Source organism: Lactuca sativa, chromosome 2, assembly GCF_002870075.4.
Source record: "Lactuca sativa cultivar Salinas chromosome 2, Lsat_Salinas_v11, whole genome shotgun sequence".
NCBI classification, from domain to species: Eukaryota; Viridiplantae; Streptophyta; class Magnoliopsida; order Asterales; family Asteraceae; genus Lactuca; species Lactuca sativa.
Window position 1 is genome coordinate 156559938 of NC_056624.2, and position 26960 is coordinate 156586897.

General features: G+C 39.6%; 1 protein-coding gene and 1 long non-coding RNA gene across 2 annotated transcripts; both read left to right on the forward strand.

Moving 5' to 3' along the window:
- The first annotated feature begins 14087 nt into the window (after positions 1-14087).
- On the forward strand, positions 14088-14820 carry LOC111883465 (uncharacterized). The gene is made up of 2 exons (XR_002847445.3): positions 14088-14256; positions 14467-14820. It is a non-coding gene; the product is annotated as an uncharacterized LOC111883465 (long non-coding RNA).
- Positions 14821-24397: 9577 nt separating this feature from the next.
- LOC111883365 (L-type lectin-domain containing receptor kinase IX.1) lies at positions 24398-26425 on the forward strand. Its single transcript, XM_023879689.1, has one exon. It carries the CDS (start codon positions 24398-24400, stop codon positions 26423-26425), a length of 2028 nt encoding a protein of 675 aa, XP_023735457.1.
- Positions 26426-26960: the final 535 nt, after the last annotated feature.

The window sequence follows — 26960 nt, forward strand, 5'->3', positions numbered from 1 at the left end:
CATTTCGTCCAATCTTTGCTTCCAATCAGTGCTTCCCCTGTTGTCGTGCAAACACACACGCATCAAGTAAATAAAATGCTAATCCATTTCTTTTCCTATATTTCGATTCTGTTGTTGTTGTTTGATTTGTTCATCCGAGTAGTCTAGCTTAGTTACTTTACTAAAATTTTGTCATCTTTGACTATCAAATTCCGAGGAACATATTCATATTTCCCCTTTCTCCAGCTTGAAATCACCAAAGTGGATGCATTTGTTTGGTACCTGAAAGATCTTGATAAATTGAACCATTTGTTTGGTACCTGAAAGATCTTGATAAATTGATAAATTGAACCATTTCGGATACGACACAGGCCTTTGGGGTCTTTTGTTTTGGTTAATTTCTACTTTCTAACCTTATAATCTATGTAATAACTGAGCCAGGTTAGCTAATGGGTTAACATTTTCTAGGTCAAATACAATTACAGAAGCTAATATAAAAAAATGAACCATTTTTATCAAAAAAAAAAAAAAAAAAAAACTTTTGGGCAACTGTAACGACCCGTCCCCGGTATGATGATTCCATAGTATTTAATTAGAAGTTTGCAAGAGGGACTCGACGAGTTCATAGCCTGACTCGCCGAGTAGGGACGGGATTTCGAGCACGTGTTAGTCGGCGACTCGGCGAGTCCATATTCGGGACTCGGCGAGTCTGCCTGCCTGGGAGAAACCCTAAATCCCCGGGTTGCTCACTATTTAATCCACCTTATAGCCCCCAATCTCGCCTCCTTCACCCTCAGAAAGCTGTGAGAAAACCCTAATTCGTTCTTGAGTGATTTATGTGATCTTGTGTGCATTTGTGAAGGCTTGAAGAAGGAGAAGAAGAAAGGAGCAAGGAGAAGAGTTGTAGAGCAAAGATTCAGGGGAAAACCAGAGTTCTTTGAGGTATTCTTCGGATTTCCTTCCCTTTTATGCTTTAAAAACCCCTCTAGATCTAGTTGATGCTATTCTCAAGCCTTATGTTGATATGGAAGCCCTATTATGTCGAGATATCCTTAGATCTGCTCATTTAGGAGTTGTAGAGCCCAGATCTATTGCCTTTATGGAGCTATTTTGCATCATAACCCTAGATCTACCCTTTTAAGTGCCTTTTTAGCCTTTATCCCCTTTTTCATGTGTTTGTACACATAAAGTTGGAAACTTTATGTGGTAAATCAGCTTATTGGACTTAGATCTATCATTTGTATGTAATGGATTCAAGCAGAATCGAGTGTAGAATAGTTGCATGGTTGTGACTCGGCGAGTCGGAAGAACAACTCGGCGAGTCGAGTCGCGAGTCCCCGATTTCTTCCTTTTGAGCGGTGTCGAGTGGGACCAGTGAGTAGTGGAGTGGACTCAGCGAGTTTGAGGGTAGACTCAATAATGGAGGGACTCGGCGAGTTGTTCATACAACACGGCGAGTCCAAGGCAATCTTCTTAGCTCGAAGAACAACTCGTCGAGTTGTTCATATGACTCGGCGAGTCGGATGCAGATTGCCTAAGTTTTTGATTCAAAAGAGAACTCGTCGAGTTGATGCCATACTCGACGAGTAGCAGTGAGTAGGGTCGAGGAGTGAGAATAGGGACTCGGCGAGTTGGAGGCCCAACTCGGCGAGTCAGGTCAACTGTGAGTTGACTTTGACCGAGAGTTGACTTTGACCAAGGGTAAAAAGAGTCATTTTACCCAGTGCAGTGTTTAGTATTTGATTGAGTGTGTTTATGGACTTGTAGCCGGGGTGATACCGGAGCAGCAGCAGTTAGCTTCCAGAGCCATACACACAGCAGCCAGTTCACGAGGTGAGTGTTCCTTCCAGTAGTAACGGGTCTAAGGCCACAATGCCGACCCGTTTAGCTAGCAGTCAGCTTCGGACCTCGGTCCGATGTAGTAGATAGTATGTTTGATGCCTTCGTGGTTCAGACAGGGTTATGTGTTTATGCTAGATGATATGTTTATGCTATGTTCAGTCAGCTTCAGACTTCGATCCGATGTAGGGGACAAGGTCCTAGTCAGCTTCGGACTTCGGTCCGATGTCAGCTTCGGACTCCGGTCCGATGTAGGGGACGTAGGTCCCAGTCAACTTCGGGCTTCGGTCCGATGTCTCAGTCAGCTTCGGACTTTGGTCCGATGTCCTAGTCAGCTTCGGACTTGGTTCGATGTAGGGGACGAAGGTCCCAGTCAGCTTGGGACTACGGTCCGATATTTCAGCCAGCTTCAAACTTCGGTCCGATGTAGGGGGCAAGGCCCCGGTTAGCCGGACTTCGGTCCGATGCAGTGGGCAAGGCCCAGTATGTGCTTTATATGTTATTGTGTGGTATGTGGTAGTTTGGAGGAGCTCACTAAGCTTCGTGCTTATAGTTTCAGTTTTGGTTTCAGGTACTTCCACAAGCAGAGGGAAGGGCTCGGGATGATGGCATTGCACACACCACCGCCACAGTTTTATCCTGGGAGTTGATCAGTTATCTTATATCTATTTTGATACAGTCATGATACCGTTTTTCTCATTTGTATCTTAGTATGGTTTTTAGATTTGCAACGCATGGTTTTATTATGATATACGCCGTTTTATGATTATGGGTATATTAAAAAATGAAATTTTCGGGTCGTTTCAAGTTGGTATCAGAGCCCTGGTTTGAGGGATTCGGATACACCTCCGGGTGCATCTGAACTCAAACTAAGGGAAAGATAAAAAGATTTTCAAAAAGAAAAATGTTTTCGAATGAGATTTTAAAAAGCACTTAGAAAGGAAAGAATTTTTTTTAAAAACAAGATAAGGGTATGGTGCATGCGATCAGCCGAGCTCAAGTAAGTACTCCCAAATTACCAATACAAGTTTTATTATTATGATTAATTGTTTCAGCTTCAGTAGAACAGCATGCTAGTATAGGACTAAGGATCTAGGAGGATGCCTTATGTGCCTGCTTTATGTGTTACAGCTTTATGAGAATTGCATGCTAGTATTGAGTAAACAGCAGTAGGATAGCCTGTTTTGGTTATGCCTGGTAGCGCGAGTTTAGCATTGTATGCTAGAGTAGCTTCTCGTTATGAGAATAGTTTTGCCTGAGTATGTTTCCCTTATCCGAATGCTGCTTGCTTTGTGCTTTGTGGGACTCTGAGTGGTGGGAGTTAGCCATTAGGTGAATACGCGACATCACATGTGATCAGGGTTGAATAATATCAGAGTGCTGGATTTGGCCCTATTGCGCAGCTCTTGTCTGAGTCCAACCGTTGTAGGAACGAGTCTTTTACTCGAAGGATTATCTGAGCCTCATTGTATGTGATGGTATTCAGGTGGTGGCGAATAAACATTACAAGGAGGCCTTCGGCAGCTGAGGACTGGTATGAGTGGAGTCAGCGATTTTCCTAGGGCAAGCCTAGGATGAGAGTAGCAGAGATCAGTAGTAGTAGAAGTGACTTGGTGAAGTCAAGGCGGTTCTTGAGGAAAGTACGGATAGATGTGGAAGGTAGTATGGGCCCGTACTACTGAAAGCAGAGGATCCGTACTCGAATCAAGGAAGGCCGAGACAAGACCAGGAAGCTAGTAGTAGTATCAATGATCCCTTGAGATATTTCGTTTTCTGATGTTGCTATGATGTGTTTCAGTATGGTGGTTTTACGTCCGAGGACAGCAGCCGGCAGTGGAGGTGCCGGGGAGGGATCAGGATCAGGCTCGGGAAACGAGCACATGGATGAGCATACCAGAGAGTTTCTTTCTTCAGAGATTACTCGTATCATTTTAGAGCAGACTCCTGTGATCTTCGGTTCGATCAAGGAGGGGATCCTAGAGCTGATGGATGAGAGATTGGGCACCTTCCGTGCTGAGGTGGCGGCCATGATGGGGTCGCACACACTTACTTTCAGGGAGTTCAGGGCATGTGGAGCTCCAGACTATCATGGGGCACGGGACCCTATAGCGAGTACTAGATGGTTGGCGGATGTGGCCAACGCATTCCGCACTAGCAGGTGTCCCGAGGGGGACAAGGTCAGATTGGCGTCCTGTCTTCTGAAGGACAGGGCACGGGATTGGTGGGAGGAGGTCGGACATACTATGGGAGATGATGCAGCATTGGATGCCATGACCTGGGCTGATTTCTCTACTAGGTTCAGGGCTGAGTTTGCACCAGTTATTGAGGTGCAACAGTTAGCCAGAGAGTTTCAGGACCTCACCCAAACTACAGAGACCGTGGCGGAGATCACCGCCAAGTTCAGGGAGAGGGATCTTCTTGTTCCTCAGTATGCAGCCGATGAGGAGATGAAGAAGGCCCATTATCATGAGATGTTGCGGAGCGATATCCGCCAGTTTATGAGCCGGTCCAGCTGTAAAACGCTAGAAGACATGATTGCTAGGGCTCGAGAGAGGGAGATTGATCTCGAGATGGAGAAGAAGAGGAAACCGGAGGCGGTTTCGGGTTCAGGCAGTTCGGGCAAAAAGCCCAAGGTTTCTGATCACAGGTCCAGGTCCCAGCCGAGCCACAGTCGATGTGGCAGGTGTGGGAAGATGCACGATGGGGTGTGCAAGGCAGGGAGTTCCGGCTGCTTCAAGTGCGGTCGGACTGGGCATTTGAGCAGGGATTGTACGGCCCCTGCTACTGTTGTTGCAGCATCAGATCTGATTTGCTTTCAGTGCAATCAGAGAGGACACAAAAAGTCCCAGTGTCCGAGTTTAGCTGCAGTAGGGAAGGTGGTTGCACCTGCCCCTGCTACTTTGAGGATTACAGATGGCCGGCAGGGCCGAGCTGAGGCGCCAGTGGCGAAGAGTAGAGCGTTTCAGATGACAGCAGAGGAGGCGCGAGCGACTCCTGATGTGGTGACGGGTATGTATCTTCCCTTCATCTCTTTATTTTACTGATTGATTATTGCTTATGATTGTATGTTTTATATAGGGTCGTTCTCTGTGAACGGCATTTCTACTATGGTATTATTCGATTCGGGGGCTACCCGATCATTCGTATCGCTTGCGCTTAGCAAGAGATTTAGCAGAGCTCCAGGGGAGCTGGATTGTCCATTAGAGGTTGAGATAGCAGATGACAAGACCGTGAGGGTCGGCAGAGTGCATAGAGGTTGTTCTCTTCAGTTGTTTGATGAGCAGTTCTCAGTGGACCTGGTTCCTATTCCCCTACGAGGGAATAAGGTTATTGTGGGCATGGATTGGCTAAGCCCCAATGGGGCGGTGATTGATTGTGAGCTTCAGCTAGTGAGGGTCCGCACTCCCAGTGGGGGAGAGTTAGTGATTCAGGGCGAGAGGCCCCATCGCGGACCGACCTTTTGTTTCGCCGCAAGGGCGAGGCGCTACTTTCAGCAGGGTTGCGCTGGTTATGTAGCTTATGTCTTGGATGCCCGGGAGAAGGGCAAGACGACAGTTGATGATGTTCCGATAGTGCGAGACTTCCCGGATGTATTTCCCGAGGATTTACCGGGGATACCTCCTGAGAGGCAGGTTGAGTTTGGGATCGACCTGATTCCTGGTGCGACTCCGATAGCCAAGGCACCGTATCGCCTAGCTCCCCCTGAGATGCAGGAGTTGTCTACGCAGCTGCAGGAGCTGCTAGACAAGGGTTTCATCCGGCCGAGCAGTTCGCCTTGGGGAGCGCCTATCCTGTTTGTGAGGAAGAAGGATGGGTCACATCGTATGTGTATAGATTATCGGGAGTTGAATAAGGTGACGGTGAAGAACCGTTACCCACTTCCGAGGATAGATGATTTGTTTGACCAGCTTCAGGGAGCGTCTTGGTTTTCTAAGATCGATCTACGCTCCGGGTATCATCAGATGCGGGTTAGGGATGAGGATGTGCAGAAGACTGCCTTCAGGACCAGGTATGGTCATTATGAGTTTGTGGTGATGCCATTTGGGCTCACCAATGCCCCAGTCGCGTTCATGGATCTCATGAACCGCATGTGCAGGCCGATGCTGGATCGGTCAGTGTTAGTATTCATAGATGATATCTTGGTATATTCCAAGATGCAGGAGCAGCACGAGGAGCACCTGAGGGAGGTGCTGGAAGTTTTGAGGAGGGAGAGACTTTTCGCAAAGTTCTCCAAGTGTGAGTTCTGGTTGCGCGAGGTGCAGTTCCTTGGTCACCTCGTCAACCAGAAGGGTATTCTGATGGATCCAGCCAAGATAGAGGCCTTGATGTAGTGGGAGGTCCCGAAGTCTCCATCTGAGATTCGGAGCTTCCTAGGGTTGGCAGGGTATTACCGGAGATTCATTCAAGATTTCTCCAAGATAGCAGTGCCGCTCACCCGACTGACCAAGAAGTCGGTGGTATTTCGTTGGGGGCCTGAGCAGCAGGCAGCGTTCGAGACCCTCAGACAGAGGCTGTGCGAGGCTCCGATCCTTACCTTGCCAGAGGGAGTAGAGGACTTCGTAGTCTACTGTGATGCCTCAATCACAGGTATGGGAGCAGTGTTGATGCAGCGAGGCCATGTGATAGCTTACGCCTCGAGACAGTTGGAGCCTCACGAGGCTAACTATCCTACCCATGATTTAGAGCTGGGGGCGGTTGTGTTTGCCCTCAAGATTTGGAGGCATTATCTTTATGGGGTCCGTTGTACTATCTACACGGATCACAAGAGTTTGAGGTACCTTATGGATCAGCCGAGTCTGAACATGAGGCATAGGAGGTGGTTAGATGTGCTTAAGGATTATGATTGTGAGATCCTTTACCATCCAGGGAAGGCCAACATGGTGGCCGATGCCCTAAGCCGCAAAGTGTCGACAGCCCCTATCAGAGATTTGTGTTTGAGGATGACAGTGATTACTCCGTTGTTGGAACGGATCAGGGAGGCTCAGGTCGAGGGCCTCAAGGAAGAGAGGCAGAAGTGTGAGAGGATAGTGATCCGAGCATCTTCGTTTGATTATGACAGTCGGGGATTGCTGACACTTCATGGGAGAGTGTGGGTACCGTACTGGGGAGGAGTACGGCAGGTGTTGATGGATGAGGCTCATAAGTCTCGATTTTCTATCCACCCAGGGGCGACGAAGATGTATAGAGATCTTCGACTCGATTATTGGTGGCCCTGCATGAAGCGGGATGTCGCTTGGTATGTTGAGAGGTGCCTGAGCTGCAGGAAGGTCAAGACGGAGCACCAGAGGCCTCACGGCAAGATGCAGCCGTTAGACATTCCCGTGTGGAAATAGGAGGACATCACCATGGATTTTGTCACCAAGCTTCCCAGGACCGCACGAGGAGTGGATTCGATATGGGTAGTAGTGGATCGGTTGACGAAGAGTGCTCATTTTATCCCGATCCAGGAGAGTATATCGGCAGAAAAGTTAACCGATATCTATGTGCGCGAGATCGTGGCACGTCATGGAGTGCCGGTATCGGTGGTGTCAGACCGAGATGTCCGTTTTACATCTAGATTCTGGAAGCGGTTTCACGACGAGATGGGTACTCGTCTTCTTTTCAGCACCACTTTCCACCCTCAGACGGACGGGTAGAGTGAGAGGACGATTCAGACTCTCGAGGACATGCTCAGGGCATGTGTTCTAGACTTCGGTGGCAGTTGGGATACGTACCTTCCGTTAGCGGAATTTTCGTATAACAACAGTTATCATGCGAGCATTGATCGACCTCCCTTTGAGATGCTTTATGGGAGGAAGTGCAGGACCCCGATTTGTTGGGGCGAGGTAGGTCAGCGAGTCATTGGAAGCACAGAGGTGGTGCTCAAGATGACCGAGTTGATCCAGCAGGTCCGTAGTAGACTGCAGACTGCGCAGAGTCGGCAGAAGAGTTACGCCGATAGGAGGCGTTCAGACTTGGAGTTCCGGGTGGGTGATATGGTCCTTCTAAAGGTCTCACCTTGGAAGGGTGTTATCAGGTTCCGGAAGAGGGGCAAGTTGGGTCCCAGGTTTATTGGTCCTTTCAGGGTTTTGGCCCGGGTGGGTCGGGTTGCTTATCGGTTGGATCTTCCTGAGGAGCTTAGTCAGATCCACAACACTTTCCATGTATCTCAGTTGAGGAAGTGTTTGGTGGATGAGTCAGCAGTCGTTCCCCTAGAGGATATTCAGGTTGATAGCAGCCTGAATTATATTGAGAGACCGGTCGCGATTCTGGACCGGAAGACAAAGACCTTCAGGAACAAGGAAATTCAGTTAGTGAAAGTGCAGTGGCAGCACCGGAAGGGGTCTGAGTGGACATGGGAGGCTGAGGAGGAGATGAGAGAGCACTATCCGGAGATATTTGCAGATTCATCCGTAGCAGACTTCGAGGACGAAGTCTGAGCCAAGTGGGGGAGAATTGTAACGACCCGTCCCCGGTATGATGATTCCATAGTAATTAATTAGAAGTTTGCAAGAGGGACTCGGCGAGTTCATAGCCTGACTCGCCGAGTAGGGACGGGATTTCGAGCACGTGTTAGTCGGCGACTCGGCGAGTCCATATTCGGGACTCGGCGAGTCTGCCTGCCTGGGAGAAACCCTAAATCCCCGGGTTGCTCACTATTTAATCCACCTTATAGCCCCCAATCTCGCCTCCTTCACCCTCAGAAATCTGTGAGAAAACCCTAATTCGTTCTTGAGTGATTTATGTGATCTTGTGTGTATTTGTGAAGGCTTGAAGAAGGAGAAGAAGAAAGGAGCAAGGAGAAGAGTTGTAGAGCAAAGATTCAGGGGAAAACCAGAGTTCTTTGAGGTATTCTTCGGATTTCCTTCCCTTTTATGCTTTAAAAACCCCTCTAGATCTAGTTGATGCTATTCTCAAGCCTTATGTTGATATGGAAGCCCTATTATGTCGAGATATCCTTAGATCTGCTCATTTAGGAGTTGTAGAGCCCAGATCTATTGCCTTTATGGAGCTATTTTGCATCATAACCCTAGATCTACCCTTTTAAGTGCCTTTTTAGCCTTTATCCCCTTTTTCATGTGTTTGTACACGTAAAGTTGGAAACTTTACGTGGTAAATCAGCTTATTGGACTCAGATCTATCATTTGTATGTAATGGATTCAAGCAGAATCGAGTGTAGAATAGTTGCATGGTTGTGACTCGGCGAGTCGGAAGAACAACTCGGCGAGTCGAGTCGCGAGTCCCCGATTTCTTCCTTTTGAGCGGTGTCGAGTGGGACCAGTGAGTAGTGGAGTGGACTCAGCGAGTTTGAGGGTAGACTCAATAATGGAGGGACTCGGCGAGTTGTTCATACAACTCGGCGAGTCCAAGGCAATCTTCTTAGCTCGAAGAACAACTCGTCGAGTTGTTCATATGACTCGGTGAGTCGGATGCAGATTGCCTAAGTTTTTTATTCAAAAGAGAACTCGTTGAGTTGATGCCATACTCGACGAGTAGCAGCGAGTAGGGTCGAGGAGTGAGAATAGGGACTCGGCGAGTTGGAGGCCCAACTCGGCGAGTCAGGTCAACTGTGAGTTGAGTTTGACCGAGAGTTGACTTTGACCAAGGGTAAAAGAGTCATTTTACCCAGTGCAGTGTTTAGTATTTGATTGAGTGTGTTTATGGACTTGTAGCCGGGGTGATACCGGAGCAGCAACAGTTAGCTTCCAGAGCCATACACACAGCAGCCAGTTCACGAGGTGAGTGTTCCTTCCAGTAGTAACGGGTCTAAGGCCACAATGTCGGCCCGTTTAGCTAGCAGTCAGCTTCGGACCTCGGTCCGATGTAGTAGATAGTATGTTTGATGCCTTCGTGGTTCAGACAGGGTTATGTGTTTATGCTAGATGATATGTTTATGCTATGTTCAGTCAGCTTCGGACTTCGATTCGATGTAGGGGACAAGGTCCTAGTCAACTTCGGACTTCGGTCCAATGTCAGCTTCGGACTCCGGTCCGATGTAGGGGACGTAGGTCCCAGTCAGCTTCGGGCTTCGGTCCGATGTCTCAGTCAGCTTCGGACTTCGGTCCGATGTCCTAGTCAGCTTCGGACTTGGTTCGATGTAGGGGACGAAGGTCCCAGTCAGCTTTGGACTACGGTCCGATGTTTCAGCCAGCTTCGGACTTCGGTCCGATGTAGGGGGCAAGGCCCCGGTTAGCCGGACTTCGGTCTGATGCAGTGGCCAAGGCCCAGTATGTGCTTTATATGTTATTGTGTGGTATGTGGTAGTTTGGGGGAGCTCACTAAGCTTCGTGCTTATAGTTTCAGTTTTGGTTTCAGGTACTTCCGCAAGCAGAGGGAAGGGCTCGGGATGATGGCATTGCACACACCACCGCCACAGTTTTATCCTGGGAGTTGATCAGTTATCTTATATCTGTTTTGATACAGTCATGATACCATTTTTCTCATTTGTATCTTAGTATGGTTTTGAGATTTTCAACGCATGGTTTTATTATGATATACGCCGTTTTATGATTATGGGTGTATTAAAAAATGAAATTTTCGGGTCGTATTTTTGGGTCGTTTCAGCAACTTTCAAACTCATCTAAAATTTCTGTTTCAGGAGTGTTATATCAGGTTCTCTTGTATACATTCGTGACGAAATTGAACCAGTTGATCAAAGTAGTTTTCTACAAGTACATCTTCCATTCCCAACTTAATCGATCAATTTTTCTCAACATTCAACTTGTTTATGATAGTTTCAGGAGTGTTATATCAGGTGCTCTTGTATACATTCGTGACGAAATTGAACCAGTTGATCAAAATAGTTTTCTACAAGTACATCTTCCATTCCCAACTTAATCGATCAAATTTTCTCAACATTCAACTTGTTTATGATAGTTTATATATATATATATATATATATATATATATATATATATATATATATATATATATATATATATATTTATATATATATATATATATATATATATATATATATATGTATATGTATTTATAGGAAACAATTGTAAGCATAGTATTAATTGGGGCAATGATTGGGGCTGCAACTAGAGGAGCAATAAATGATGAATTTGGGCAAAAAGCTGCAACTCTTCTTGAAGATGTGATATTTGCATTGGGATCTTTTGTAATGGCTTCTGCATGGAATCCATATGTGGTTATATTTGGTGGGCTTTTGGTTGGATTAGGGATAGGTGTTGCATCTGTTACTGCTCTAATGTATATTGCTGAAGCTGCTCCATCAGAAACAAGGGGAGGTCTTGTGAGCACCAATGTAATCATAATCCCTAGTGGACAGTTTCTTTCTTACCTTGTCAATCTTGCTTTCACTGAGGTCATATTTTTTAAACTTTTATCTTTTTATGTTATCTTCTTCATGATGCATTGCTTTTATTGATATAGAATAAGATAATTTAGGATAGAAATAATCATCATTATCAAAGATGGAGCAAAAGAACCTCTAAAAGAATGCAAATAAGTCGAGCACACTAAAGAACCTTATTGCTGCAGGTATAAAATTACATTTTCGGAGAGTGGTTTTCGATGTCACATAAACATGACCAACGAAGAAAACATACCCTCAAATTCACTACACCAAACGGATTGATCCACAAAACCGCCGCAGAGTGTTATTTTGATTTGGATAATTTTTTCAATTTGTGCATGAACAAATCAAACAACAACAACAGAATCGAAATTGAGGAAAGGGAATGGATTAGCATTTTATTTACCTGATGCGTGTGTGTTTGCGCGACAATAGGGGAAGCACCGATTGATTGAACAGAGATTGGATGTAATGATCGGAAGTATCAGAGAGGGAAAGCTCGATCGTGATTTTATGATAGATGGGGGAAAACGTGATATGTTAGCAAGTAACAAGGGCAATCTTGTCTATTCAAATTGTATTTTAGTTATATTGATTTAATTTTATGAAAAACAATTATAAATAAATAACAATTACAAAAATAATTGATTTGGGTATATATGATATTAAAAAACATTAGGAAGGGAAAATACAATATTTGGAGTTTAGGCCGGACAAATACGATATTTAGCTGTTTAGGAAGGGCATATACGAAATTCTCCTGAAATAATTTGATATTTTTAAGGGTTAACTGTGAGAAATAGCAATGTATTTTACCAAAGTTCTCGATTATGGCATCATACATTGCTATTATGATTATTTGAAAGTATGCGACTATAATGAAGAATTTCATAAAAGTATGCTGCTGTTTCTCATCATTTAATATCATAATTGCTACTTGTTTATTCCCCTTTATGGTCAACATTTAAAGGGCATTTATGGTATTTGACAATATATTAATATCTCTCTAGCTAACAACTCTCAATGATAGGTATGAAATCCACGAGCTAATCAAGAAGTATACTCTCCATTGGTTGTTGAGATCATGAGAAATATAGATGAAAATTTTAGTTTGATGTATTTTTAAATATGGATTTAATTTACGTCAAATATGGATTTAATAGATTTAAATTTATGGATTTACTTTTATATTTTTTGGTTTTAAAATATAGATTTGATGTACGTTTAAAAATTTTACGTGCTGAGTATGTAATTATTTTTAATTTTTAACTTATTCATGAATTTATATATTTTTTTATATTGCCAAAATCCATCGCTAATTTGGCACAAAAAAGTTTGTCGGTAATCCATTAGTAAGTCATTTCGACATTCTGTTGGTAATTCGTTAGTACGTTAATCTAGATTATGTCGGTAATCTGTTAGTAAGTTATTCCAGATTCTTGGTAATCCGTTAGTAGATTGTTCCGTTGGTAATCCGTTGCAAATAAATTCCGTCGATAATCTATTGCAAAAATATTTTTGTTGGTGATCTGTTACTATTTCCGATGGAAAAATCCGTCGCTAAAAATTAGTCGTAGCCGTCGGAAATCCGTTACAAACAAGTAGCGACAAGAATATACCGATGGATTTTGGTTTGTTACAATTCCGTCGGTAAACTGTATTAGCGATGGATTAATGACGTTTTAGCCGTCGGTAATGCTCTTTTTTGTAGTAGTGCTAATACCAAAGATATTTTAAATGATGAGCAAATTGCCTGGGAATTAAGCTTTGCACTTGAATGGAAAAATCCATCATATCATACTAATTTACCTTCATGGGATTTCTGGCCTATCAATGGTATTCATGTCTGCTCATCTGCTTCTTCAAATGTTAATTTGATTAGTTCAGTATGTATCTATATGCTTAGTTTAAGATTTTTGATATATTTACTTGTCATTCAGCACACATACATTATGCGTGGTGTATGTCTGTTCAAACTCTAAATTTGAAATGAAAATTCATATCTTTTTTTTATTATTATTTTTATTTACTAATGCTCTATTGTTATCTGTTTTCTAGGAATGATGAATCTATTATGGTGAGGCTAGATAAAGCTATCTATCATACTCATAATGTGCAGGGAGGTTCCTTCACTCTTCCAAAAGGTTATTATCACTTCTTTTTTCTTTTATTGTGAAAACTTAAATTGAAGGGGAATAGGGGATCATGGACGGATGCTGGGTTAATCTTGATGGTTCAAGTCAAGTTAAGATGGATCACGGTTATGGGTTTAAATGGGCCAGTCCATGTTCTTTTATGCACAACCTTGATAATAAAGACTTAGTCTAAGAAGACCTGGTTTGGTGGGGTTTACTAACGTGGACTTAGTAGTCCTATCTTTTAAGGTTTCTTAGCTTATACTTATCCTTCTTCTTAGGATGTTAATTAGTATAAGAGTCCTACTTTGGACACACCACTCTACTAAAAACTACACCACTCTACTAAACACTAATCTAAAGGGAAGTGATATTTCCACTTAATAATTTGATCTATCCACATAAGGTATAAACCTTTGCAGCTATCGTAAAAGTTGGTAAAACATACATTTCAAATGGATGAATCAATTTATTGAGTGGAAATATCACTTCCCTAATCTAAAATAGAGTAGGGTTTATCTCCTAGCAGTAGTTGAATGTGTATGTATTAGGATGTAGCTTTGCTCTTCCACAATGTAGACTCGTATGTATTTTTCTGTTTTCTATGAATGACTAAGAAATTGGTGTGTGCATGAGTGTTTTTCTTGGGCCTGGACCAACAAAGGACAATGTCAAAGGCTTGTAATACTGCCTTGGCGATTTATAAACTGTATCGAATATCTTGTGGGCTTAACATCCATAGCTATCTATAATGCTTTAGGTATATGCTATTTTAGATACCTATGATTGACTACAATGAATTTATGCATTCTATTTTTTTTTTTGGCATTGATAGTGATATCACAGGTTTCGTGGTTGTTGGCTATTATGTATATAGTTTTTTCCTCAAACAAGGGATTTCTAATTTCAGCTGCTTGCAGTGCTTTTCATCAAGCCTCAATTGGGGTACAGTTTAACAATATGATGTTTTCTCTTGTTCGGAAACAGAAAGACCACACCGTAAGTATTTTGTAAATGAATTGTTTTGTAAAGTAATTGTTTTTCTTAAAGTAATTATTGTAAATTAATTATTTTTCTGAATTCACTCTGATGAAAATTTGTTAAATTGGAATTTCTGGTTAGCCTACTGCCATCTTAGATTTCGTTCTTACAAATTTAAATCGAGTTCAATTTCGTGTTTTAAAGCTCTATTTTGGGTGGATTTTGCAGGGTCAATAAAGTTTATGGAACACTATGGTATGATTGGAAGGATCTATAGTCGACTTTTCTGTGACTACTGACTAGAATCATGGTGGAAATGAAAAGCTCTGGTATTTTCATGGGGATTATTAAGGGGGTATTTTAATGAAACTCCACAAGGAAACGAGAGAACATCTATGGATTTCGTGCCTGACGAACTGACCATTGATAAGTTGGTTGTCCTTTAGATGGGTGACCTGGAGTGTGAAGGTGGCAGTTGAGCTAAATTGTGGATGTTATAAAAGTTAAGAGGCTAAAGAATAAAAGTTTGACGAATATCATATGTAATTATATATATAATTATATATCAACCATTTTGGAGTATATGAGTTAGTGAGTTACTATCTATTTTTTAAAGATAATTTTTAAAGCTCATTAGAAGTCGTATATAAATTTGTTTTTATGCATTTAGATTTATTTTAATTAAGGAACAAGGCCAAAATCGTTAAATAAATAAAGCATTATAAAAATTAAGATAAACAACAAAAAAAAACTTATTCTGTATAGGAAAGGGACTAAAAAGTTTAACAGACTAGGCTGCAAGAAGGTTACTTTTTATACCTAATCTAGAAAGAAATAACAAAAAATCAAGGACCAAAAATGCATCTTAGTTTGGCTGTTATTTTGCTTCTACCGGTCACCGCGATCATCTAACCCACCCAAGAATAGAGGTGAGTATTTGGACCTGTGGACTAGACCGGACCGGACCTTTTCTTGGACCCCCGGGCCGGTTCTCGGTTCAAGTCAGAACTAGAAAGAATAGTAAATAGCACCACTGATAGACTTCATATGACAAAATGGGATGATTCCGGTGTTCTCACACTCCTAAAAAAGAGGTTTAGCACTCTACGGTGCTCTTCAATCTCATTTTGCAGTTGCCCCATTTCGGCAGCAATTGCAGAAAGCCGTTAGGGAGCATATGTTTCCAATAGCAAGAGTCAGTCCAAGCAGCGGAACACGTTACCCATTTCAACTAGGGAAGTTTCCGAACTCAAATTCGAAATGAGATCTTCCATCTTGATTAGCATGGTAGGTAGGCATGAAAGATGAGGCAAAGAATGTTCCGCATCTCTATGAGAGAAGGTTCTCGACGAACCGGGTTCCGACCGAATAGAGCGCGGGATTTTGATCCCCCGTTTAGTGAGTCGTGAAAGCACCTACCTTATGTTTAGACGTATTGGTTTCAGTGAAAAGCCAAATAGAGAGTTTTGCGTGTGCCTGCTTTAGTAAGAGTAAGGAAAAAGCATGAAAAGCGTCCTTGCTTTAACAACGGAAAGCGGTTCCTTCAGCGGTTCAGCTTTAGGTCTCGGTTCAGGTGCCAATTCTCTCTTATCTCCTTCATGCAATCTTTCCCGCATCTTGCGAGAAGGGAACAAAGTAGCAGATTCGCTGGCATCCTTTGCTCACGCTCATAGGGACAGCATGGTGTTCTACTCAGAAGATCAGTTTCCCACTTGCTGCAAAAATCATCTGCTTCATGATGCTTTGGGCTTATATAGCTTCCGACCATCATAGGTCTTTTAGCTCTTTTCTTTAGAAGTGGACAATCGAGTGGTTGTACCAGCCAAAAGTCATCTACGTAAAAGGCTGACTTGGTTGAAGTCCACCTCCTTCGTTAAGGTGATTAAAAAAATCCAGATCATAAAAATACAAAAAATAAAATATTTTTTTATGGGATGCTAGTAAGGATGAACATGACGAGGTCTTATTTCATTACTTTTTTTTTTATTGAAATTCAAACATATCTATCTCAATCTTGTGGAAATTTTATCTTCAAATAACATTTGAAGGAGTGGTTCTAGGATTTCAGCAAATCCGGTCTGGTCCGGGTAAAAACCGGTTTTCGACCGTCTTATTTAAAAAAAAATTGAATTCTTTGAAATTTTTTAAACAAACATATCTTATTCGTTTTAAGTCGGATTAACATGCGGTTTATTCCAACTTGTAATTTAGAGTTTGTAGATGATTTTATACTATAATTTTGTTGTTTTTTATATATTATATTCGATGAGTTGCAATCCTAATTCAAAGACGAGGTATCAAAGCTGAAATATTTCAACTTTTCAACAAAAATTTAAACTTTTGTATTTTGTGAAGTTCTTTAAACAAACATATCTCATTCGTTTTAAGTCGGATAGACATGCAGTTTTTTTCAATGTTTAATTTAAAGTTTGTAGATGATTTTAGACTATAATTTTGTTGTTTTTGATGCTATATTCGATGAGTTACAATCCTTCAAAGATGAGATATCAAAGCTGAAATATTTCAGCTTTTCAGCAAGAAATTTAAATTTTTGTATTCTGTGAATTCTTTAATTAAGAATATCTCATTCATTTTAAGTTAGATTGACATGCTGTTTTTTCCAATATATAATTTAAAATTTGTAGATGATTTTAGATTATAATTTTGTTGTTTTTGGTGTTATATTCGATGAGTTACAATCATTCAAAGATGAGATATCAAAGCTGAAATATTTCATCTTTCCAGCAAAAATTTTTATCTTTTGTATTCTGTAAAATTCTTTAAACAAACATATCTTATTTGTTTTAAGTCGAATTGACATGCAATTTTTCTAACGTGTAATTTAGTGATTGTAGATGAGTTTAGACTATAATTTTGTTGTTTCTCATGTTATATTCAATGATTTACAATCATTCAAACAAATGGTATAAAGTATAAACAATCAAAGTTTGATCGGTTCAAATGACACAAGAAACGGAAATATATTCATTTTTACGAGTTGTAACTTATCAAACCCAAAAAGTATTCATTTTAACGAGTTGTAACATATCAAACCCAACAACATATTCGTTTTAACGAGTTGTATCAAACCCAAAAACGCGTTTTAACAAGTTGTACCGTATGCATTTAAAGCTGTATCAATCCAAATGCTGGACCGGTAAGTCTCATCCGGTCCGGTCCACTGTCCATAATATTCTCCGAAACCGGTCCGATCCATTTCGGTTTGGTCCAGTCCAAATGCTCACCCCTACCCAAGAAATAGCTTAAACCCTAATAATTAGTTAAGCCTTTACCACCATTATCTTCTTCCACCTTAAGATTTACGACATTTGTAAAGAGATTAAAATGAGGACAAAAAGCGAAAAAAGTCCCGCCAAAAATGGTTCTTTTCCCACCTTTGGCTCGACAGAGTGGGCATCGGCACAACTCAGCACGACGAACACCAAGCCATGTCTTCGGCGAGCTTGGCGAGGCGAGGCAACTCGGTGAGAATCTACCGATAACAGAGAAGGAAATTAATATAATTTTTTTTACCAGTTATTCCACTTTCTTATTTTCAAAAAAAAAACTGATTTACAAAAAATTACACCCTTTTTAAAAGAAAACTGTTTTTTTTTTTCGAATTTTCCAATTTTAAACACTCTATCTTTCACTATAAATAACAACATCAATCTTCATTATTCACCACATTCAAACCTTTTTCATTTTACTCTCCTAATCCTCTTATTTTCCATCTTCTTTAGAACTTCCTTACTAAAAATGGCTCGTGTTTGATCACCTGAAAAAGAAATGTTATTGGCTCGCTCGTGTTTGATCACCTGAAAATACAACTACCAAGCCGTTGTACCTCGAAGTCAAGATCAAATATTCTCCAAATTGATACATGCAAGCATGTCAACCCATGCCTTGTAAATGACAAAATGTTGAAGCAGTTTGACAAATGTTAGGTGGTGCATACTAGAGTGTGGCAAGCGTGTCATCACTCTCTCCAACCTTAGGGTTTATGGCATTCATATAAACAACAAAACAAATACAATCCCTAACAAATTCACCAACCTCCCTGGCTATGATTTTTATTAATATTTTAAATATTTTTTATATTTCAATTAGAATGGGGTTATATATATATATATATATATATATATATATATATATATGTGATGTTAGATTCATGTGAGACGGTCTAATTTTGTGAGACCGTGAGACACAATCCTAATCACTCATTTTGTAGATAAATAAATTATTTCTATTTGGAAATTATTCTACCTTTAGTGGCATATCATTTTTTCCACAAAAACCGCACTATCAATCTAAATGCCACCACATGTGTTTCATCATATTAATGTTAATTAATTAAAATCATTATTTATTTACAATATAAAATGAAAACAAAACTAAAAAATGTAGAAATGTTAATATCACCGCTTCTATTAAAAGTTTGATGATTTTCCAAAAGTATTCCAAATGTTTGGAAACAAATGTCTAATAAGTGTGATCATATTAAGTTTAAAAATCAAACATAAAACACAAAACTAACAAATATTTAAATAAAAACTCAAAAACTCATTATGCTTTGAACCTCGTTAGAATCTTCAGAGGCCAATGATGATCATGTCAACTCTTTCTTACCAATGATACTAATGGTTACCTGTAATGAAAATAAATACCTATAATAAGAACATTATTCAAGATGAAAATAATAAAATTTTTGTCAATTAAATATAAGAAAAAAAAACACATAGAAATAATTACCATTATTATCATGACTTTTTGAAGGTGATCCCTAAGTATCCTTAAATTTGCAAAATTCACCGGGTCTAGAATGGAAAATCCACGTGATTATGTTCCTAATTCATTAACATCCGAAGAACCTGAATAACAACCTCTAATAAAAGTGACACTATCTGTTACAAATTATTTAAAAAAAATGATAGTTCATTGCTAAAATATATAAAAAAAAGTTGAAAGATCATTACCGAAACTCAAGGTATCATCCAAAAGCACTGAAATTGGTTTTGGTTCTTCATCCAACGTCTTTACCTCTTCTGGATTTTATACATCTGTCACCAAATAATATAACTCATAAAAGTTATATCTTTATACATTAAAACCGTATTTTGCGATTTAGATGTGTCTTAATTAATTTGATTAATCTTCTGTTATGAAAGTTACTTTAACCGAATGAATTTACTTATATGATATGTTGCTATTTTTTGATCAAAATATTAAGACCGTTTTCTACGAAAGTCTATGATTGTGAAAAATTTAAAAGCAAATATCTATGATGGAATATTCATCAAACTGAATTTGGTTGTGTTGCACCTTATACTTCCACATTTAAGATTCTCAACAATATAAAGTCCGCTTTTCAACCTTTTTTTTTACTTGTAGATGTTACTAACATTTATCACAATATAAAATTATCAAAACAAAAAGTATTTTTTATCATCAAATTGGTAGGTGATGGTTGTTTGCTTATCGATCCTGTAACATCAAGTCCTTTGCGATGTCTTTGGGTGTAATCACTTTTATTGAGAAGCCCATGCATCCCTATTACAAACAACACAAATGAAAATTAAACTAGGTTAGACAATTCATCAAATGATCAAACAGCTTATAGAATAATCAAGAATCAAGAACAAAAACTTGCAAAACTAGACTGAGAAAATCAAGAACCATAAAGAAACAAACCAATAAATATCTACCGATAAACATCTATTTTTCGAGTTAGTAAATAAAAAAAGCATAATAAAAGATACAATTTGTGAAGTTAATGGATTTTTAAGCTTATAATATATTAATTCTTTTGTTTGGAATAAGGGAGTGAATAATAAAAAAGATGGATGATCAGGTGCAAAAATAATTAAAGGGTAAAATGGTATTTTTGGTAAATGTCAAAATTGGTTGGTTTGTTTCATACTTGCATGCTAGGATAGTTTTTTGGATTAAAAAGTTCCAAAAGGAAAAGGAACACAAGTTAATTTAAAGGGAAATATCATCTTCATGTAATAAATACTAAAAGTAGAAACTTTTGATCTCGAATGGGATTTGATTCATAACATGTAATTTGTGCTACTATCATTTTTAAAAGTATTGGAAAAAGAACAACATATCATCAGATATCCCTCTAAAAAAATAGAAGAAGCAGAAGAAGAAGACTAAATAATACCAGAAGATGGTGGTTGTGCATCTGCTCTATGTAATACTTGAGCACCTCACGCATCTCTTATGTTGAGTTCAAGTTATATAGATCAGAAAACATGTACCCTAAAGTTATTCCATGAAATGTATTAACACTTTTAAATTATTCCATGTATTTTTTTAATTCAAAATAAATACTTTTAATTCATGAAGACCTTGTGGAGCATCATATTAAGTTGGAGGAGGTTACTACACTGATGTAATGCCACATCAAGATAAATCTGCAGCCAAATCCATGTACCACACCACGTTTTTCTACAACTTTCCTAATTAAAACCTTGAAACTATGAAAACAACTTATCACATATCAATGAAAGAACAAAAAATTATAAGTTATATTTACCAACCACTAACTCAAATCCAGTGCATGTTCCATGCTCTCTGAATATTGGAAAAAAGAAAAAGTCAAATTACACATAATGGCCAAAATAGATAGCAAAAGAAGAGATTAAACAAACCTACTTTTATTTCAACTAGAGTCTTCTTCTACCACTAGATGGTTTTTTGTTGCAGAAACGAATCTTAAGTACAAGAAAAGTAATGGAAGTTCACATGGTATGCATTTCATCCAGGCTCAAATAGATCAAAGCACTCAAAACACAAACAAATTCAACTTTGGTGGATTGAATTTTGTTCGGCATTTAATCGAACACATGGTATGCATTACAACAAACAATAAATTTAGATGATTAAACATAAAAGAAATCGAGGTGCATCATTATGTGCATCAGGGGGTAAAAAACAATGGTTCTACATGTATGCTAGTGAAGATAACTTAAAGGAGAAAAACCACAGCAGGGAAAAAACACTCAAAGAGGAAAAAAACAATTGAATGTGAGACTTATACGTGCAGATTGAAAATGATTGAAGGTTATGAGCCGACGAACTGAGATTAACTGAAAGGAGTAGGTGGCGACGAACCCTACTGAAGGTGAGATCATACCTAAAGTTCGAACATTAGGTATCCCCGATATCGTTTGGGGTGAGGCAAAACTTTGATTCAATTTCGTTGGCGAAAAAGAGGAACTTTAAATGGGAAGACTCCAATTTATGCTTGGAGGGAAATTAATTTTCATGGTATTAGAAATTTTATGATGGAAGCCTAAAAGAATCAGTTCATCGGGTTATATCATATATGCCTAATTTTTCACAAACTCTGAACATTACACATTTTGGAATAATATAAAACTAATTATTTCTTTTGTGGCATATGAAAAGTGTCATTAAAAACATAATAAGTGGCAAAAAAATTAAATGTCACTAAAAGTGTGTGCCATTGAATAACATTTTGTTTGTAGTGGGGGACGCGCCCCCTTCGGGGTTCGAAGGGGCAATGCCCCTTGGCGGCTGAAGATTGAGTAGATATACTAGTAATCCTAGTACTCAATATTGGCATGCTATTCAAAAAGTGTTCAAGTATCTTAAAGAAACTGTAGATTACCATTTAGCTAAATAAAAAACTCTAATGTAATAGTTGCGGCTGGGAAGTCAAAAACCTTACTTTAGTTGTATACCAAAGTTAAACACTCTAAGTTGATATCAAAGTCAAAATCTCAAAAGATGGAAAATGAATTGATTTATTTCTCATTTTTTTATTATATGTATTCACCAACAAAGAGAAATGTAATCAATTTCATTTCTCTCCTTCCAATTTTATGTACCAAATGTGAGGTATTAAACTAGTAATACCTTGGTGCCCAAGACCAAACAAAAGATTTTATTGCTATATATCTCTATCTAAACTAACGAATGCATGTCCTTATTTATACTAATGAAAGCAATAACCTAAACCAATACGTAATACTTGTTAAGCAAGCAGACAACTTCCTAATCTAAATCAAATACTTAAAATAAAAAGGTTTTTCCCAAAATACCCGTGCACTCATATATCTGATTAACCCAACAATCATCCCCTTAATCGGAATGGCCATACCTCTCGTTCACTACAACATTTAATCACCTTTTCGAACCATCCTGACTTTTTTTCGGACACCCAACCTCCATCTTGGCCACATCCAAAGTCTTCTTTCAATACATTTGATTGTTCAAAACACATATGACATGTACCATGGCATCACGTTGGACACGTTCATTACCATATAGACTTTTCCCGAATTCACGAACTCTCCCCAGCCAGATCCAAAGTCATCCGATTTGAACGTCCACCGCCATAATGTTTACATCGTGTTGTTTCTCCAATCTCTTTGTTTGTTTCGATTACCATTATTCAAAGAGGCATCTCCACCGACTAAAAAAACAAAGCCACATGCTTTACCGTTTTTTTTTTCAATCTGGCAAACAACTGAATCTAAAGCTATCTGCTTTGACGGATCCTTCCCGCATGCTTTTCACACACCTACATCGGTATCCCCTTATCATGAACAAATCGATCTAGAACTATGTAACCCCTTTGACTTTTTTGCCTTCTGATTTCAACTGATCAATATCCTATTATCTCTTTTCACCACCCGACCTCTTTAATCAAGCTTGTTCCGAGACCACTTTTCCACCGAACAACAAGACAAGGTCACGACCACCTTTATCGTCTTCGTCACCTGCAAAACGAACCGAATCAAAGTCACCCGCTTTGACGTCTTCCCGTCCGTTTATTCCATGCCTCCGGTTAGTTTCTCTCTACCTTAGAACAAGCCCAATCAAGAAAAATTGGGTCTGTTGTCGAGATGCTTCGACTCGCGCTAAAAAACAATCCACACCCCTTAAGCCGAACCTGGTTCCCACTGCGTGTGCCCCGCAGCAAAGGGCTACAGTTTTCTTGAAACTGACTCTCAAATCGACACCATCCTATGCCTTCACAAGCCCTAGGCTCATATGCCAAGTGTGAGATATTAAACTGGTAATACCTTGATGCCCAAGACCAAACAAAAGATTTTATTGCTATATATCTCTATCTAAACTAATCTAATGAATACATGTCCGTATTTATATTAATGAAAGCAGTAGCCTAAACCAATACGTAATACTTGTTAAACAAACAGAAAACTTCCTAAAAAGGTTTTTCCCCAAATACCCCTGCACTCATATATCGGATTAACCCAACACCAAATATATGGGTGTTGTAGTTTGTTTAACACACTTTCTAGAACTCTAAAAAAAAGCCATTAGATGTCATTTTTTTGTTCATTTGATCAATTCATATACACTCGTTCCCTTTTGGGGATTTCAGCCCAATTGTAACCACTTCACATCATCAATTTTACAAAATCAATATTGTTTCTATGTGGTCTTTCGGTTGGTTTCCACTCAAATCTTCTTGTGTTGTTCGTGTATTGATTGTTTGAGTTCCAAGTATCCATAGCCTAAAACATTTTTCATGAATGCTGCCGTTCTAAAAAAGATATATGTCTTGAATGCTAACTCCAACAATTATATATAATGGTTGTGTTGGCTATGACGTCGAAGTCGTATAGGTTTATGCATGCGTTTATTATAATTAGTGTGTGTGTGTGTATGAGACTACTAGCTATGTAGCTAGCATTGCAAATGGAGATGCGAGAGGAGTGGCTCTTTCTAAATGGATTAATGGAATATCTTAGACGGCAACCGGCCGGCCTCTTCTATTTAAAAAAATTTCTTTGGTCTTTACACCAAACAACATCAAATGTTGTCTCGTTCTTTATGTAGAACAAAAAGAATAATAAACAAAACCAAAATGATTACGATACCAGTGGCTTAGCAATGACCACAAACACGAAGAAGGCAATGCAATTGCCGCCCATCTATAATCTCTTACTTTTCAACAGTCAGGATTCTTTTATGAATAATGATCAGACGGCTATTAAGGTACCCTTCAACATAAGCTTTGCTAAGAGCTGACCAGGTTCCAACAGCAACTGGACAAATAAAAGGAACAACATAGTTTTGAACAACAGTTTATCCTTTCCTCAAACCTCTTCTATGTACGTTCCATTTCAATCAGGAAACTCCCTGTTGTTCAATGATGTTTCACCAAATTCAAAATGATAGAGCTTCAAATTTCCTGTTTCATCTGTTGATCTTATTGTTGTTTCTTATGACCAACGTGAACTCAGTTTCATTCAATTTTACAAGCTTTCAACCCAACAACCAGATGATTGTATACCAAGGGGATGCGTTTGCATCGAGTGGGATTCAAGTGACCAAGAATCAGCGTGACCAGTCGCTCATGAACAGCGTTGGGAGAGCTTTGTATGGGGATCCTGTTCAAATATGGGACAAGAAGACCCGAAAGCTAACAGATTTCATGACCCATTTCTCCTTCTCGATGAATGCTCTTAATTCTTCTGAATATGGTGATGGGTTATCTTTCATGCTCATGCCATTTGAACCAGAGATTCCTCAGGGTTCATTTGGTGGGTATCTTGGCCTATTCAGTCCGGCTACTGCTTTCAACTCCTCCAACAACTCCGTAGTTGCAGTTGAGTTTGATTCGTTTAAGAATCCATGGGATCCTAGTGACAACCATGTGGGAATCAATGTCAACTCAATTATCTCCGTGGCTAATCTTTCATGGGATAGTAGCATCAAGGATGGAAAGGTTGCAAATGCATGGGTGAGTTATAATTCTAGTACATATAACCTAAGTGTTTTTCTATCATATGAAGACAACCCAATATTTGGTGGGAACTGTAGCCTTTGGTATGTTGTTGATCTAAGGGAAGTTCTACCCGAATCGGTTCGTATTGGTTTTTCGGCTGGAACCGGGGACTGGATTGAAACACACACCGTTTACTCTTGGTCATTTAGTTCTAATTTGGATAAAACTCAAGTGAAAAAGAACATATGGTTGACTACTGGTTTAGCCATGGGTTCAGGTGCCTTGAGCCTTGTGGTTGGGTTCTTCTGGTTCTTTTGCTGGAAGAAGCGATCCACATTGAGAAAAAAAGAAGATGTCTCTATACAATATGACTTCGGAAACAACATGGGGCCAAAGCAATACTCATTTCGCGAACTTAGTAAGGCAACTGATGGGTTCTCAGAAGAACGAAAGCTTGGTGAAGGTGGTTTTGGAGGTGTTTACAAGGGCGTACTATTGAGTGGTGTAAACTCACTAGTTGCAGTCAAGCGGGTAGCAAGTGGATCAAAGCAAGGGAAGAAAGAGTATGTATCTGAAGTAAAGATCATCAGTCGATTAAGGCACAGGAACTTGGTGCAACTCATAGGCTGGTGCCACGAACAAGGTGATTTCCTTCTTGTTTATGAGTTTATGCCTAATGGAAGCCTTGATTCCCATCTGTTCTACTCAAAATCGATGCTTAGTGCGTCCATCAGATACAAAATAGCCATGGGAGTTGCTTCTGCCTTGCTTTATCTCCATGAAGAATGGGAACAATGTGTGGTGCATAGGGATATCAAGTCCAGTAATATAATGCTAGATTCAAGTTACAATGCAAAGTTAGGAGACTTCGGACTTGCACGATTCGTGGATCATGATCTTGGCTCTCAGACCACTGTTATAGCCGGAACAATGGGTTACTTGGCCCCGGAATGTCTGATGACAGGCAAAGCAAGTAGAGAGTCCGATGTGTATAGCTTCGGGGTTGTTGCGTTAGAAATCGCGTGTGGAAGAAAACCCATTGACACGAAGGTTGAACCTAGTAAACAAAGGTTGGTAGAATGGATTTGGAGTCTTTATGGTGAAGGGAAACTGTTCGAAGGCGTAGACGAGAGGTTAAATGGTGAATTTGACCAGAGAGAATTGGAGTGCTTGATGGTGGTTGGTTTGTGGTGTAGTCATCCGGATAGTAGCAGTCGGCCGTCGATAAAACAAGCCATAAGTGTGTTAAATTTTGAAGCTCCTTTGCCTAGCCTGCCGGCTAAACATCCGGTGCCTGTCTACTATGCACCTCCGATGAGTATGTGTAGGTTCACGTATACGTCTTCAGTTGGTCTTAGCACCACGGTGTCAGAGAGGAAAGAGTCTGTGAGCAGTTGTGGCTCAGCAGGATCCTCAAAAGCGCTCTTGGAAATGGGCAACAGGGGCTTGTAAGCTGTCCCATCGACATGCTAATGTCGTAAGATATAGTTTCATGAACAGTTTTTTTTTTGTTTTCTTTAATATTAATCCATGATGTAGTTTACATTGATGGAGTATTATATATATGTTATTAGCATGAGTTACTTTATACGGAAAATGAGATATAAGCCCAACCATTTTAGTAAACTCTTAAAAAAATCTTAATTATGTTTTGTTTATTTAAAAAAACCCAACCAACTTAATCTTGTGTAAGTTAGTTGGGTTTTTTTTACAAAATATTAGCTATGTTGGGTTTTCTTGAACATATAAGACATAATTGAAATTTTTAAACGGTTTGAAAATTTCGTTAGTCTTTTTCCTTTTGTTTATATGTAAATTTTGGATGGCTTTGAATATATCCTTTTTATTTTATTACTCTTTAATACGTGTATAAGTACTAGAACACATGTTGATTCTTCCCTCAAAGGAAACATAAAGAAATTACAAAGTCTTTATAGCATAACATGGAAACTCTTTCAGTAATTTAATATACCAAAACTGAATATTG

Bases quoted from the DNA above. Each gene is read 5' to 3' on its own strand.
- LOC111883365 (XM_023879689.1), top strand. From the start codon at position 24,398: ATGTTTCACCAAATTCAAAATGATAGAGCTTCAAATTTCCTGTTTCAT.